Here is a 14,883-nt window from a genome sequence, read left to right as displayed (position 1 = left end):
TGGCACATCCCCAGTAGGGAGTGTGCAAGAAGCAGCTGAATCGATGTTTCCAACTCTCTATCCCTCTCCTTTCCTCTCTGTAAAAAAAAAATCAATAAAATATATTAAAAAAAGAAAAGAAAAAGGCAAGGCTCCTGTTTTCAAAGAATTTCTGGCCTGGTAAAGGAGCCAGGACCCTTTATTAATATTGAACCATCTTTACAACATATGGCAGCATGAGCATAGGCTCTAAAAATAAATGTGATTGCAAAGAAGAGGAGGATCCCAAGCCCAGGCGACCCAGGAAGGCATTGGAAGGAAGGTGGCATCAAGGTTCAGGCTTGAAGTGACAGATAGGTCTTCAGTAGGTGAAGCCATAGGATGGAATTCCAGGATGAAGACCTGAAAAAAACAAACGTCTAGACTAGAGTTAGGAAAGCATAATGAATGTCCTGTTAATCCAGATTAGTTTACTAGAACATAGAGAATTATATTATTTGAGAATTTAGAAGGATATTTGTTTCCATATTTGAGACCAGATTGCAAAAAAAAGTACCTGTTACCTAAGTAAAGAACTTGCAATTTAATTACAAAACAACAGGATAATTTCGAGTTTTTGAATAGAGAGTGTTTTAAGGTTGATCTTATGTTCTAATTAGATTCAGATGGGGAGAGAGTTTAAAGACAGAGAAAATGGTTAGTTAGCCTATTGTAACTAAGTCTTTGATGATAGGAACTTTAATTAACTCAAAAACTGATTATGGATAGTAATGGAAAGGAAGGGATAAATATGAACGGGGTCTATTGTGAAAAAAGATGTATGTGGCCCTAGCCAGTTTGGCTCAGTGGATAGAGCGTCAGCCTTCGGACTAAAAGGTCCTGGGTTCGATTCCGGTCAGGGGCACATTCTGGGGTTGTGGGCTCGATACCCAGTGTGGGGCGTGCAGGAGGCAGCCGATCAGTGATTCTCTCTCATCATTGATGTTTCTCTCTCTCTCCCTCTCCCTTCCTCTCTGAAATCAATACACACACACACACACACACACACACACACACACACACTAGAGGCCTGGTGCATGAAATTTCATGCACTGGAGGGGGGTCCCTCAGCCCGGCGTTCCCCCTCTCACAGCCCGGGAGCCCTCAGGGGCAGGAGGCAACCCAGCGATCAGGAGAAGGCAACGCCCCATCACACCTCTGCTGCTGCCACTGCCAGCAGCGCAAGCCTCAGCCGGCCCTGGTTACCTGGATTACACTGAATGAGAAGCAAAAACACTGTCTTCCTCAGCTGAAATACTCTTGGGAAAGTTGGCTGATATGAGATCATGAAGCCTTCAAGGGGACTGCTCCACCTAAGAGTATTTGCTTCTTAATAACCTTGGTCTAGCAACTGCCCTCAGAAAGTTAATAAGAGATGCTTCTGTACTTTCATTTAGGATGTATCCTTGATGGCCCTATGGTTAGACACTTGCATTATTACTAAAGTGAGATAGCCCTATTATTGCTGTATTATAGAACTGTTAAATTAACATTTAATTATTCACAAGTCTGAATTTATCATTTGTTATATGATTGCTGTTTCTTTCAAGAACCTGAACAAATAGAAATGAAATATATAGAAGTTTATATAGCCGTGAAACTAAATAATCTTGGGGGAGAGAGTACTGGATATATCCTTGCAGAAGAGGAAGGGAGTTGGTTCATCTTCAAGTCAGAATTTGCAGGTCAACCCCTAAACAGTATAAGCATTTTTATCTAGGAAAGGAAAGATTTTCTATTAGAAGAGACTTAGTTTCTGGTAGGCTCTGGGATTCCTAAGTCCTGGATTGCCTCCTCTCACCCTCAGAGGAAGCCAAAGAAGTAGCACAAGTACTTTTGAAAATCAGCCAGATGAAGGGCAGCCCCCAGAGATCTTCGCTTTCACATTCATTTTGGGTAAATCATTACAGTAGTAAATTAGGAAGATTTTAGGAGCACAGGAGGGCCACTTAGCATGATCTGCATATAGATTATTTTTTTTTAAAGGAAGCATTTATATATTTTTACAATTGTTTTATTGATTTCAGAGAGAAGAAGGGAGAGGGAGAGAGAGAGATAGAAACCAGTTTTCTGCTAAAAAAAAAAAAAGCCACTGGTGGGCGGGGGCAGGGGGTGGGGGGTGAGGAGAGCCGCTGCTTTCTTGTCTGCCCACCCTGGTCTGCATACAACCCTGAGCACTGCAGAGAGGAAGGAACCTCACCTACATCTCTCCTACCCAAATAGGTGTAAGCCTAGTTGTGAGCTGATGAGTGCTGCATACACTACATTTCTTAACTTTTATTCATATACTAGCGGTCTGGTGCACGAATCTGTGTATGGGTGGAGTCCCTTGGGGTGGTCTGCAGAGATGGGGCCCCAGCTCACACCCCAGCCTCACAGTCCCGCATCCCTGCCTGGCACCCACCTTGGCCTGGCGCCGCCCTCTCACTGTTCCACCATCCTGCCTGCAGGGCGATCGGTCAGGGCCAGGCTCCCCGCCCGGCTCCTTCAGCACCTGGGAGCCGGCCGGCGGCCCCAACCCCCGCCACTGCCTCCACTGGTCGCCATCTGCGGGGCAATCAGGCCTCCACTCCCACCCACCTTGGCCTGGCACCGTCCATTCACCTGCTCCACCATCCCACTGCAGTCCCGCTCTCATCAGGGCCCATCGGGGCCGGCAGTACCTCCACTGCTGCTTGCTGCCAGTGCCACGTCGCCAATGCTCACCATGTTCCGTGCCGCCCCCTGGTGGTCAGCACACATCATAGCCAGCGGTCGAACTCCCAGTCTCTGGGTCGAACTCCCAGTTGATCGACTGCCCGAGGGGACAATTTGCATATTAGGCTTTTATTATATAGGTTGTTGTAGTTTTCAGGGTTAGCCACAACAATGCCTCCCATCCCACATGCCCTTAGGCAATGTGACTTTGCCACTCTTCCTGTTAACAGGTAAAGCTCATTTCCGCTCCTCTTGAGTCTGAGCTGGCCCTCTAACTTTGGCCAACAGAATGTGGCAGAAGTGGTACTGAGTTTCAGAGCCCAGACTTTAAGAGGTCTTGCAGCTTCTGCTTTTGCCTTCTTAGAGACCTTGGCCTTCATGAACATCCAGTTATCCTGATAGATAAACCACTTGAAAAGAGAGAGGTGAAAGAGAGAGATATTGTAGAGACTGAAAGACCTTGAAGGGGGAGAGGCCCTGGAGGATGAATCTATGGAAGAGGCTCCAACACTTCAGCCATTCAGCTGAGAGACCAGAAGTAAGGCCGACCCGGATGCTCCAGCCCAAATCAGTGCTGCTTGCGTGAGCTCAGCCCTCACCACATGAAACTTGAGCAGGCCACCCTAGTTGAGGCCTGCTCAGACACCTGAAATCACAAGCAAACACATAAATATTAAGACCCTAAATTTTGGGATGGTTTGTTACACAGCAACGAATTACTGAAACATCCACGGTACTAACCAAAGGATCTTTGGCCAAATGGGTTTTTTTCCTTAAGTATTTTATTTTATTTATTTATTTATTTATTATTTATTTATTTTTATGAATGAGGCAATTTATTAACCCAGCATTTGTTCTAATGCTTCTTGTTGGCAGCTGCCACCTGTCCTGCGATTCTGTCCAAATCTCTCTGTCCCTGAGGTGACAATTTGCGGCCCCCATCCTGATCCTTTTCCACCATTTTCAGCCCCTCCAGGGCTTGGAGGACTCTGCGGGCCACGCTCTTAGAGCCTCTGCTAAAGCGGCTGGGCATGACACCATTTCTCTGTCGTCCTCCGTAGATCTTGGTCATGGAGCCAACCCCAGCGCCTCCCCGAAGGTACAGGTGCCGCGCTGTGGAAGCAGCTCGTGTGTAGAACCAATTCTCATCGTAGGGAGCAAGCTCTTTGTGCTTGGCCAGCTTGACAGTGTCCACCCATTCAGGGACTTTCAGCTTCCCGGACTTTTTGAGGAAGGCTGCCAGAGCTCTGACGAACTCCTGCTGGTTCATGTCTTTTACAGTCACTCTGGGCATCGTGCGGCCTCCGCGCTGCCAGCCAGGGGAAAGGGAAGTATTTTATTTTAAAAAAAATATGTTTTATTGATTTTTTAAAAATATATTTTATTGATTTTTCACAGAGAGGAAGGGAGAGGGATAGAGAGCTAGAAACATCGATGAGAGAGAATCACCGACCAGCTGCCTCCTGCACACCCCTCACTGGGGATGTGCCTGCAACCAAGGTACATGCCCCCGACCGGAATCGAACCTGGGACCTTCCAGTCCGCAGACCGACGCTCTATCCACTGAGCCAAACCGGTTTCGGCTGTTTTATTGATTTTGAGAGAGAGAGGGAGAGATGGAAACATCAATGAGAGAAAAGCATCAACATCGATGGGCTGCCTCCTGCACGCCCCCTGCTGGGGATCGAGGCCACAACCCCGGGCATGTGCCCTGACCAGGAACTGAACTGGTGACCTCTTGGTGCATGGGTACATGCTCAACCACTGAGCCACACAAGCCAGGCCCTAAGTTTCTTTGTGTGTTTTTAAAAAAAATACATTTTATTGATTTCAGAGAGGAAGGGAGAGGGAGACACAGAGACAGAGAGAGAGAAAGAGAGAGAGAGAAATGGGATGCTGAGAATCATTGATTGACTGCCTCCAGCAGGCTCCCTACTGGGGATCAAGCTGGAGCCCTGACTGGGAATCGAACCATGACCACTGAGCCACACCTGATGGACCTAAGTTTTTTATGATCAAAAGCAAAATATGTCCACTGGGGTTAGACAATCTGTTATTAAATTAAACATTAGAAAAGACAAGGAAGGACATAGAAAGGGAAGTCTGTTTTGGGAATCAGGAAACAGATGTTCCTTGGTTTACTGAGAAGTCCAGGGATGGTAACCAGAGTCCCAGGAGCAGGAGTTTGAGAGAGATGAAAATATGTCAGTAGAATCTAGGCCTTTTTAGGAGTGACAAAGGTTGAAATATCTGAGAAGCAGATGCAGAGACATAGGAGATCAAACGTTTTTTATTTATTTATTTATTTATTTATGGAGATCAAAAGTTTTATTGTGGAACATCAGTTGTTAAAAATTGGGGGTGAGGGGGCCTAGCTGATTTTGCTCAGTGGATAGAGTGTCGGCCTGCAGACCAAAGGGTCCCGAGTTCGATTCCAGTCAAGGACACATGCCTGGGTTTCAGGCTTGAGCCCCAGTAGGGGGCATCCAGGAGGCAGCCGATCAATGATTCTCTCTCATCATTGATGTTTCTATCTCTCTCTCTCCCTCTCCCTTCCTCTCTGAAATCAATAAATATATATTTAAGAAAAAATTGGGGAGGGGGGGCACCCTGGCTGGTGTGGCTCAGTGGTTGAGCATCGACCTATGAACCAGATCGTGGTTCGATTCCCAGTCAGGGCACATGCCCGGGTTGTGGGCTCAATCCCTGGTATGGGGTGTGCAGGAAGCAGCTTATCAATGATTCTCTCTCATCATTGATGTTTCTATCTCTCTCTCCCTCTCCCTTCCCCCCTGAAATAAATAAAAATATATTTTTTAGAATGAAAAACAAAAACAGGTCAGGGGTCAGGCTAGAAGGGGTCAATGAGGGAGAAAGGGGACATATGTAATACTTTCAACAATAGAGATTTTAAAAGCATGGGGAAGGGGGGGTCAGGGAGGGAGAACTGTCAGACTATAAGGCAGACCTGACAAAGTCTCTGCCAGCCCGATGGGAAGTTCCTGAGGAAAATTGCTTATTAGCGTCACAACTTCCAAGGGAATGACTAGGCCCCTGTACCCGCCCCCCGGCCCGCCCCCCCCCCCCCCCCCCCGCACCTGGCTCAGTCATTGGCCTGGGGCTGGTGAAGAGCAGGACAGTTGGAGCAGCTATTTCATTCTTGAAGGAGCACCTCTGAAACAGCACATCTCTGCATCTGCCGAAGGAGACTCCGTGTATCTTGTGTAGGTTCTTAAATATAACTGTATTGGTCCTTAGTTTGTTGTATGGATTGAGTTGGTATATTTTAAAGTGGTTATTAAGAAAGCTGAGCCGAAACCGGTTTGGCTCAGTGGATAGAGCGTCGGTCTGTGGACTGAAAGGTCCCAGGTTCGATTCCGGTCATAGGGCATGTACATTGGTTGCGGGCACATCACCCCCCCTCCCGGTGGGGGGTGTGCCGGAGGCAGCTGGTTGATGTTTCTCTCTCATCGATGTTTCTAGCTCTCTATCCCTCTTCCTTCCTCTCTGTGGAAAATCAATAAAATATATTTTAAAAAAAAAGAAAGAAAGCTGAATTCAAGAGAATTGTACACCCCCTCACCCTTCTCCATGTTTGCATTGAGTTAGTTATTTCCCTCTGGGAACCTACAGGCCATTATTTGTGTCTATCAAAGTATTTATTACCACCATGTAAGAATGTTTACATTTTCCTCTTCCCAGACTGCACTCTTAGGGCAGAAGTGTGTCGTATTTATTTACTTTTGTATCTACTCAACACTTGGTCTCTGAAAGAGAATAAATCCTCAGAAATTAACTGAATGAATAAGCAAAGAAGCTGTCTCTCCCTCCTAATAGTAATGCTCTTTATCCATCCAGTTTGAACCGGATCCACTGATTATTTCATGTACAGTGTTTTGCAAGCTGCATTTAGTTACATACTCATTCCAGCAGGTTAGAATTAATTCACCTTCCAAAAAGATGGCCAAATGAAGTCATTAAGGGTGAGAAATGCACCCTGGCAGTGTGGCTTAGTTGGTTGGGCATCTTCCCATGCACCAGGAGGTTGCTGGTCCAATTTCCAGTCAAGGGCACATGCCTAGGTTACAGACTGGATCCCTGGTCAGGGCGTGTGCGGGAGGCAACCAATGGATGTTTCTCTCACATCGATGTCTCTCTCTCTCTCTCCCCCGCTCCCATTCTTTCTCTCTAAAAATATAAATGAAAACACTATATATATATATATATATATATATATATATATATATATATGAAATGGTGGGGCTTGGAGGCTATAATAAGGAGTCTTAAAGGCTCTAAAAGAAAGAAATTTAAGGTGAAAAGAGAAAAGAAAAATAAAAGCTGTCAGGTAAGAGAGGTCAATGAAAGAAGAAAAAGCAGCACAGGTAGGAAAAAGAATGAAAAGGAGATAGAAAGAGGGCAGTGAGGAGTCAGGCTCCGTGCTGACCTGCCCAAGGAAGTATCATCAGCAGAAGCCTCATTGACAGCTGTTACCATAATGAGAACTGACGTCTAAAGAGAGGGCAAGTCTAGTTTAATTAGTTAAGTGGCATTAGCTATGTCCAATAGGGGTAGGGGAGGTAAAGAAAATAGAAGGATTGGTGACCCATCTCCTTCCATAGGCTGAAAGGAAAAACAGATTTATAAAGCTTTGCCTGGAATTAAAGAGACAGGAAACATCTTCCCCGAATTGAGTTCATAAGATTTCCATGTGTTCCTATTTATTAGTACCTTTTAAAGGAATCTGTACTGTCCTGGTGGGGGCAACTAGAATCAAACATCGTTCTTTGCCTTTTATCAAGCCAAAATAGGTTTACACACTCCCTCCCTTCTGTCTTCCAGCCTTATACCAGGAGTCCTTAATGATGTAGCAGGAAGCCAGCACCAGGTGACTTTGGGCAAATCATTTTACCAGTTCCATCTCTTTAGCACTAAGATCCAGTGATATTGTAGTCTTACAAAAAAATTTCTGGAGCATCTTCTTTTAAAAATTTTTTTGTTAATCCTCACCCAAGGACATTTTTCCATTGATTTTTTAGAGTAGAAGGAAGGGGGAGAGACAGAAGCATCAATGTGAGATACATTGATTGGTTGCCTCCCCCACCCCAGGGTGGGAATTGAGCCTGTAATAGAAGCATGTGCCCCTGACAGAATTGAACCCCTGACCCTTCAAATCTGCAGGCCAATGTGGATTATCTTCTCATTATGAAACCAAGGTTGCAGAATTAAATATGAACCTTACCATGTTGTAAAGAAACAAAGTGAAAAAAAATATATGTATGTGTGTATGTATATGTATTTATATATGTATACTAGAGGCCCAGTTCACCAAATTTGTGCATGGGTAGGGTCCTTAGGCCTGGCCAGCAATCAGGGCCAATTGGGGTCTTCTGGCTGCCGGCGGGGGCCTTCCTTAGTTCCTCGCCACCCCCTGGTGGTCAGCACACATCATAGGGAGCGATCGAACTCCCGGTCAAACTCCCAAGGGGACACTTTACATATTAGCCTATAGTTATGCTCTTCATTTCATGCTTCCACCCCCAATGTACTTCCTCTGCTAAGAATCCTTCTTTAGTCTGGCCGGCATGGCTCAGTGGTTGAGCATCGACCTATGAACCAGGTCACAGTTCCATTCCTGGTCAGGGCACATGCCTGGGTTGTCGGCTCCATCTCCAGTGTGGGGCATGTGATTCCAGTGTGGAGTGTGCAGAAGGCAGTGGATGATTCTCCCTCATCATTGATATTTCTATTCTCTCTCCCTCTCCCTTCCTTTCTGAAATCAATAAAAATATTTTTTAAAAATCCTCCTTTATCTTGTTGGTAGAAATTATTAGGGTTGAATTATTTTTTCTTTCTGTTTATAATATCTGACCTCAAGGATCATAACGATTAATTCATCTTAGTTCTGCAAATTAATTGATATCAGCCAGGCTGGCCTGGAGTTTAGAAAAGACTGATAAACAGCTTCCAACCTTTAAAGGAAACAAACACCTCCACAAAATAAGACATAAAAGCCTGGTGGTAGAAGGTTCTAGGCAAAGAGAAAATCTAGACAGTGATTGCACACAGTGGGCAACTTCCCTGCAGAACCTTCTGAGAACACAAACTTCATTTCTACAGGGAAATGACATTCACTGGAGATTGTTTTAAGACAAGGCTGAATAAATTAAATATTTTAACACCATATGCTCAGCTTTTGGCAGGACATGTAAGTGGGAAGGGAATCTCAATGTTTAGGAAATGCCATATCACACCCCAGCTGGCTATTTAGTCATGAAATAAGGAGAAACACACAAATATTTGGTTAAAACACCTTTAATGAAAAGGGAGAGACACTAACATCTCCCTTGTCTGCTCTTCACATTTTTCTATGTTAGAAGCTCTGGAGCCTACATCTTCAGAGGAGAAGCCATCATTCAAGTCAGTCACTAGCAGAACCAACACTTTCTCCTCCTCAGAACTGTTCCAAATGATCCTATGTTAAGAGTAAACACTACATCTCATTATAAGACGGAGAGGCAGGGAGGACACCATCTGGAGCTCATCTCCCAAAGTCTGGGACTCTAAGAACCAGATAGTAGCAAAGACATAAGCCCCAGACCATGGACAGGCAAAACGGGGAGGAAATGGGCTTTGAGATCAGAGAAAGATGATGAAAATACAAGGGGCCAGGGAACAAAGGAGGGAGAAATCTAAAACTAGAAGCACACTAGTGCTAGGAACTCTCCCATGATCCGTGGTGCGCTGCTGCACACTAAGTCACCATTAGTCCAAAAGAACATTCATGGGATCCATCCAATCAAGAATCCGAGGTCCACTCCCTTATATCACGTCCCTTTCTTAATCACACAGGTTCCCACTATCAAGCCCTATAGGTCAGCAATACTCCTCAACTCTCCATCATTACTTCTTCAACTGTCCTCACCAACAGTGCTTATTAAAGATAGGAACTAACTTCACATTTCCCAAAATATTCCAGGGGAGACATCTTGGCAAGAAATCCACTTGTTTCCTAACTTGGAGAGGCAATGATGAAGGAATATGAGAAGCTGGAGATGTCTTGGCATATCGACCTTTGCCTTAATGTGATTATCAAGCTTACTGGCAAGAGTAGACCCTTTATTTCTCCCTACCCTCTAGGGCTGAGCCACAGATACAGACATTGCTGCACCTTCATTGCTAGCACCTTTTGGGGGAAGCAGGGGGAAGGAATGCACAGGTTGCTACTTCTCTTCTACAATAAGCTGTTCAGGCACTGCCTCGGATGCAGGAGGCTGAAATAAGAAGAGGAGGGCTCTTTTCTCCTTAGCCTCTCTGAATCCTGTTGCTGGAGGCATGTCCCCAGCCACAGCTCTCGGACCAAATAGCACTGGTGGTGCTGAAGTGGTGGTGGAAGTGGATTTGGAACTCCCAGGCTTGGGTGGGCAGGTGACTGGACAGGAAAAAGCCATGTTCTAGTTCCAGAAAGACAGGAGGCCCCCCCTCACCAGCTGGGCAGGAATGTCTTGGGAGAAGAAGCCCTGCAGGTTGACCTGGTCACCAGAGAGGAGAGGCACTGAGCCCTCCAGGGACAGCGGCTGGTCCCTTTGGGCTGGGCTGCAATTCCAAATGTGGGTGCTCAGGTGCACCTGCCAAAGGGAAAGGGAGCGGGAGAGAGGGGAGGGGAGAAGGGTCACCGAAGGGAAGCTGGGGTGGGTTTCCCTTGGGAATGTGAAAGCTTTAGAGAATCTATTTCCCTCGGGTACAATGAATGGAGAAGAAAAATCCCTCAGGGGGGTCATCCTCCTGTGAGCATGATTTCCAAGCTCAGGGACTAGAGAAAAACCACTTGGGACATACTATGTAAGAAATGAAGAGAAAAAGGCAAACAAAGCCTCTTAAATCTTAGAGGTCCTTCTACAGAGCTCTCAGGTTCTGCAAACTAGGTCAAAGGGTAGCAGGAACAAAAAAAAAAAAAAAAAAAAACAGGCTCATGGGATTGTAGGGTCATCTTTTCTGGGAAAGGGGGAGAGCCCTGGGGAAGTGATGGAGGGAGAACAGCCCGGGACCAAGGAAAGAGCAGCAATATTCTGAGGGCCATGAGGGGCAAAGGGCTGTACCTGGTGGTGAGCCAGCAGCATATGCTTCTTGAGGGTAGCCCGCTCGAGAAAGCCCTGCCTGCAGAAAATACAAGTGAGGAGTGGCCCCTCCTTGGGGTGGGTCTTCTGATGCTCCTCCAGAGCTGCCTGGGTGGGAAAGGTCTGGCCACACACCTCACAGGCCTTTCTGCTACTGCTCTCTCCTGGCTCCTTTCTCATCACTTCCTGCATGCTCAGCTCCTCCACCAAGGTGGTGCCACTGCCTTCCCCTTCCAGGGCGAGGGCTGCCTTGGGGCTTGAGCTCCTCTCTGGTTTGCCCCCCTCTTCTGTGACTTCTGCAACATCACTGCCTCCCTGCTCCCTTGGCTGCGTTTGATCCAGGCTGTCTGATGGTGGCGGCGGTGGCAGCGAAGGAGGTTGAATTGCTTTCTCATTACTGTCCATCTCCTTCCCAGCTGTGGCTGCTGCCACCACCATCCCCACTTCCTCCTCTGCTCCAGATGCCTCTTCAGAATCACCTCGCACTGATATTGCTTTCTCACCTCCACTCTCTGAGCCTCTTCCTGCCAGAGAATCTTCATCAGTCACGTCTTCCTCTTCCTCCTCTTCCTCTTCCTCCTCTTCGGACAACTCCTCTTCTGGGGATGGCTGCTGAGATGGTTGCTGGGGGAAGCCCCCTGCCCCAGAGACTGTAGATTGCTCAGAGCCATTCTCTTGGGCAGCTCCCCCACCTTCAGGGAGCGGGTTACTCCCATTGGGGATTTGGCCCCCCAGGTGCATCCGAACATGCTGCTGCAGAGAAACTGCATTGGTGAACTTCTTCTGGCAGATGGGGCAGGAATTCTGGGCCCGAGCAGCCGGACTGGCCTTGTGGCCCACGAAATGTGCACGCAGATTGCCCCGGGTGGAAAAAGCCCTGCCACACACTTTGCATTTGAAGGGCCGCTCACCTCCATGTTGACCGTAATGCAGGCGCAGGGCTCGAGGACAGCTCAGCACCCGGAGGCAGATGACGCACTGGTTAGGTCCCGAGGAAGCTGAAGCTGAAGCCGCAGGGGCAGAGGTCGTGGCGGCTCCCGAGGCGGTCGAGGCCACGGCTCCGGCTCCCTGCCGGTCGATCTTTTCTACCAGTTGCTGCAGCTTCGATGTCTCAGAGGGCGAGGCCCCCAAGGGCTCTAGCACATAGGGGAAGGGGAAGCTCCCCGTGGACTTGAAGTGGTTGGTAAGCAGAGCCCAGCTGGGAAGTGAGGTCACCAACTTACTTAGCTGCATGCGCGTGGCTGTGCCGCTTTCTGTCCCCCCTGCGATGGCGGAGGCCTCAGTCCCCGGAGGAGTGTTCTCATCAGCTTTGCTCTTCGGCTCTACCGCTTTCATGAGCACAAACTTATTGAAAGCGGGGAGCGCGGGAGCGGCAGCTGTGCCGGCTCCGGTGGAGAGCAGCGTCAGGCTCTCGGTGGCACTGAGTGCTGTGGTGGAGGCCACCAGAGGCTTGCGTTCCACACCCCCACCGGGCACGGCTGCCTCCTCCTCAGCCTTCTCCGGCGGCACAGACATGCCATAGGGCAGGCCGCTGCTGGTGATGACGTAGTCTAGGTGCTCTGGCACCGGGTGGGGGTTCATCTGCACGTGCGGGTACTTCTCCCGATGCCGGTGGAAATGCACTTTGAGGTTGCCCCGGGTGGTAAAGCGGTTGCCACAGACATTACACTTATAGGGCCTCTCACCTGTGTGCGAGCGCAGGTGGATCTGCAGGGCACTGTCACTGCCAAATACTTTGGCACAAAAGCGGCATTTGTGCCGGCCGCCAGGCTTCTCCAGGGGACCCATCCCTTCCCCATAGCCCAGCTCGCCACTTCCGTTCTTTGGCTTCAGGAGCCCCGGGGAGGCGGTGGCCTCCAGGCCCCGGGCTGCCCCAAGGCACTGTGCCGCCAGGAGTCCCGTGGCGCCTGGGAATGCCAGATGAGGCGAGGCCACCAGCTGATCTGTGCTGCCTGGCAGGGCTGGGGAGGGGGCGGGCGGGGGCTTGTGGCTTCGCCCAACCCCTCCCGCAGAGAAAGGGTGCTGTGACCCCAGCGGATGGTAAAGGTGGAAGAAAGCCTGTTTGGGCGTTTCTGCCCCTGCGGAGGAGGCGGTGGAGGAGGAAGATGCCAGGGTCTTGCTGGTTTGGACAGGCTTGATGGGGCTGAAGAGTGGCAGCAGGGGCTTGGTGGCCGCGGCAGTGCCTGTCCCAGGTAACTCTGAGGCACTGCCAGCGGCGCCCACCGTCTGGCCTAGGGAGCCGAGCAGGAGGACCTGCCGGCAGATCTGCTCGGTCATCTGCATCTGGTGGATCTGGCGCTGCTGCAGCACTCGCAGCTCCTCCAGGATCAGAGGGATGTTCAAGTGGCCACTGCCCACCCCTGGGGGCTGCGGTGGGGGCGGTGGAGGCGGAGGAGGTGGCGCAGGGGTGGACTCGGGAGGTAACGGGGTTGCTCCCAGCTTGGGACTGGCCAAGATCAGGCCTCCTCCTCCTCCTCCCCCAGCTGCTGTACCTGTGCCAGCGACTAGGAAATGCCCTGCAGACTCCTCTCCTCTGCGCTCTGCCCCCCAGGAGGGATCTGTGGGCACGGAGGACCCAGAATCCGGGGGGTTGCTGTGCTCCACCTCCATGACCTGGGGACTATTGCGGCCCTCAGGCCGGGGTTCGGAAGAGCTGTTGGGGTTCTCCTGGCCTCCGATGATCACCATTACAGGGGGCTCAGTGGAGCATGCATTCTGGTGAGCGAGGAATTCAGTCGGGTTAGTGAACTGCGCGCAGCACTTGGCACAGACCTGGGGGTGCTCCTCCTCGCTAGCATCACCTGGAAGAAGAGGAGAAAGCGTGGGTGGCGCGGTCGGAGCGGCTACACGGAGGCTCTAATTAACTGGGAGCCCCGTCACTGCTGGTTGGGGGAGGGGAGAGGAGCTCGCCAGCAGGCCAGGCAGGAGGCTAGAGCTCCGTCCTGACCCTCCCGGACGCGAGAACCCCAGCATGAGGGTGGGGTGGGGGAACACGCGAGCTAGTGCCCTCGCGGGTCGTCCCCCGCCGCCTCCACCACCGACCCCGGGCCACCAGCGGGCCCGTGGGATAGGCGCGGGGCACGGACGAGGGTCTGTGCAGATAAACGTGCATTTGATCCCGTCCACCGCAAGTCCTCCCCTCCCCCCCGCGTGTCCCTTCCGCCCCCACCCGTGCCCAGCCCGGACCCTACCGCACCTCCGAGCTCCGCCGGCTCCCCGCAGGGCCCCCTGAGAAGGGAGCTTCTCCCGGCTTCGTGCGCCATGGTAGTGGGGGAGGTGGAGGGCTGGGTGGAGTGGGAGACAATGGGGACGGGGATGGGGGGAGGTGGCGGTGGCCGCCGGGGCTGCGGCAGCCTCTGCACCCAGCGGCCCAGACTGCAGAGATGGAGATCGGAGGCGGCGGCGGGGGCAGGGAGGAGGGGGAGGGGAGCGGGGCGGCGCGGAGGTGGGAGGAGCAGAAGCCAGAAAGCTGGGAGAGGGGAGATGGGGGTGGGGCCGCTGGAGGGGAGAGTTGGTGAGGGGGAACTGCTGGGGAGGGAGGCGGGAGCTGGGAGAGGAGCGGGCTGGGGCGGAGGTGGGTGTGCGGGGGCGGGGACCTGGAGCTCAGGAGCGTTTCCGGAGGCTCAGTGACAGGTGCTGTGGGTCACGGTGGGGGTTCACCTTTCCTCGCCCGCTGCCAGCTCACCCCATCTCCAGATGCCTTTGCCCGGGCCCGCCCCCTCCCCCCAGCAAGCTCAAGGGGGCACAGTGGGAAACACAACCCTGTTCACCAGAGCAAAGCGACAGGCTTCTCCTGCTTTTCTTTGCATAAAAGATCCGCTGAGCCTGGAAATCGTAGACTCCAGAGAGGTGGTCTGATCTCCTCAGAGGAGCCCCAGAAGCCAGGGCGCAGGGGGAACCCAAAACATTCATCCATCAACATCCCCCCCCCCCCCCCAAACACCCCAAGGTGGATCCTGTCTTCCTCACCTCAGTTACCACCCTCCCCTCACCTCCCCCCACAAAAGAAGTTTCTCAGGGTGGGAGGCTGCAAGGTAGAAATTCCAAGAAA

General features: G+C 50.7%; 2 protein-coding genes across 2 annotated transcripts; both read right to left on the bottom strand.

Annotated features, from left to right (window-relative positions):
- Nucleotides 1–3,541: 3,541 nt before the first annotated feature.
- Nucleotides 3,542–4,039, bottom strand: LOC307098462 (small ribosomal subunit protein eS19-like). Its single transcript, XM_079769297.1, has one exon. It carries the CDS (start codon nucleotides 4,007–4,009, stop codon nucleotides 3,572–3,574), a length of 438 nt encoding a protein of 145 aa, XP_079625423.1. The 5' UTR covers nucleotides 4,010–4,039; the 3' UTR covers nucleotides 3,542–3,571.
- A 4,946-nt stretch (nucleotides 4,040–8,985) lies between these two features.
- On the bottom strand, nucleotides 8,986–14,301 carry SALL2 (spalt like transcription factor 2). Its single transcript, XM_079769284.1, is given in 5 exon segments — nucleotides 8,986–10,125; nucleotides 10,127–10,170; nucleotides 10,173–10,343; nucleotides 10,815–13,633; nucleotides 14,029–14,301. Coding segments are annotated over 5 exon segments (3,288 nt in total). The 5' UTR covers nucleotides 14,096–14,301; the 3' UTR covers nucleotides 8,986–9,938.
- Between the last annotated feature and the right edge of the window lie 582 nt (nucleotides 14,302–14,883).

Source organism: Cnephaeus nilssonii (assembly GCF_951640355.1).
Source record: "Cnephaeus nilssonii genome assembly, chromosome: 4".
NCBI classification, from domain to species: domain Eukaryota; kingdom Metazoa; phylum Chordata; class Mammalia; order Chiroptera; family Vespertilionidae; genus Cnephaeus; species Cnephaeus nilssonii.
Note: the sequence above shows the minus strand (reverse complement) of the source record. Positions and strands in the feature narration are given on the sequence as shown.

Bases quoted from the DNA above. Each gene is read 5' to 3' on its own strand.
- LOC307098462 (XM_079769297.1), bottom strand. From the start codon at position 4,009: ATGCCCAGAGTGACTGTAAAAGACATGAACCAGCAGGAGTTCGTCAGA.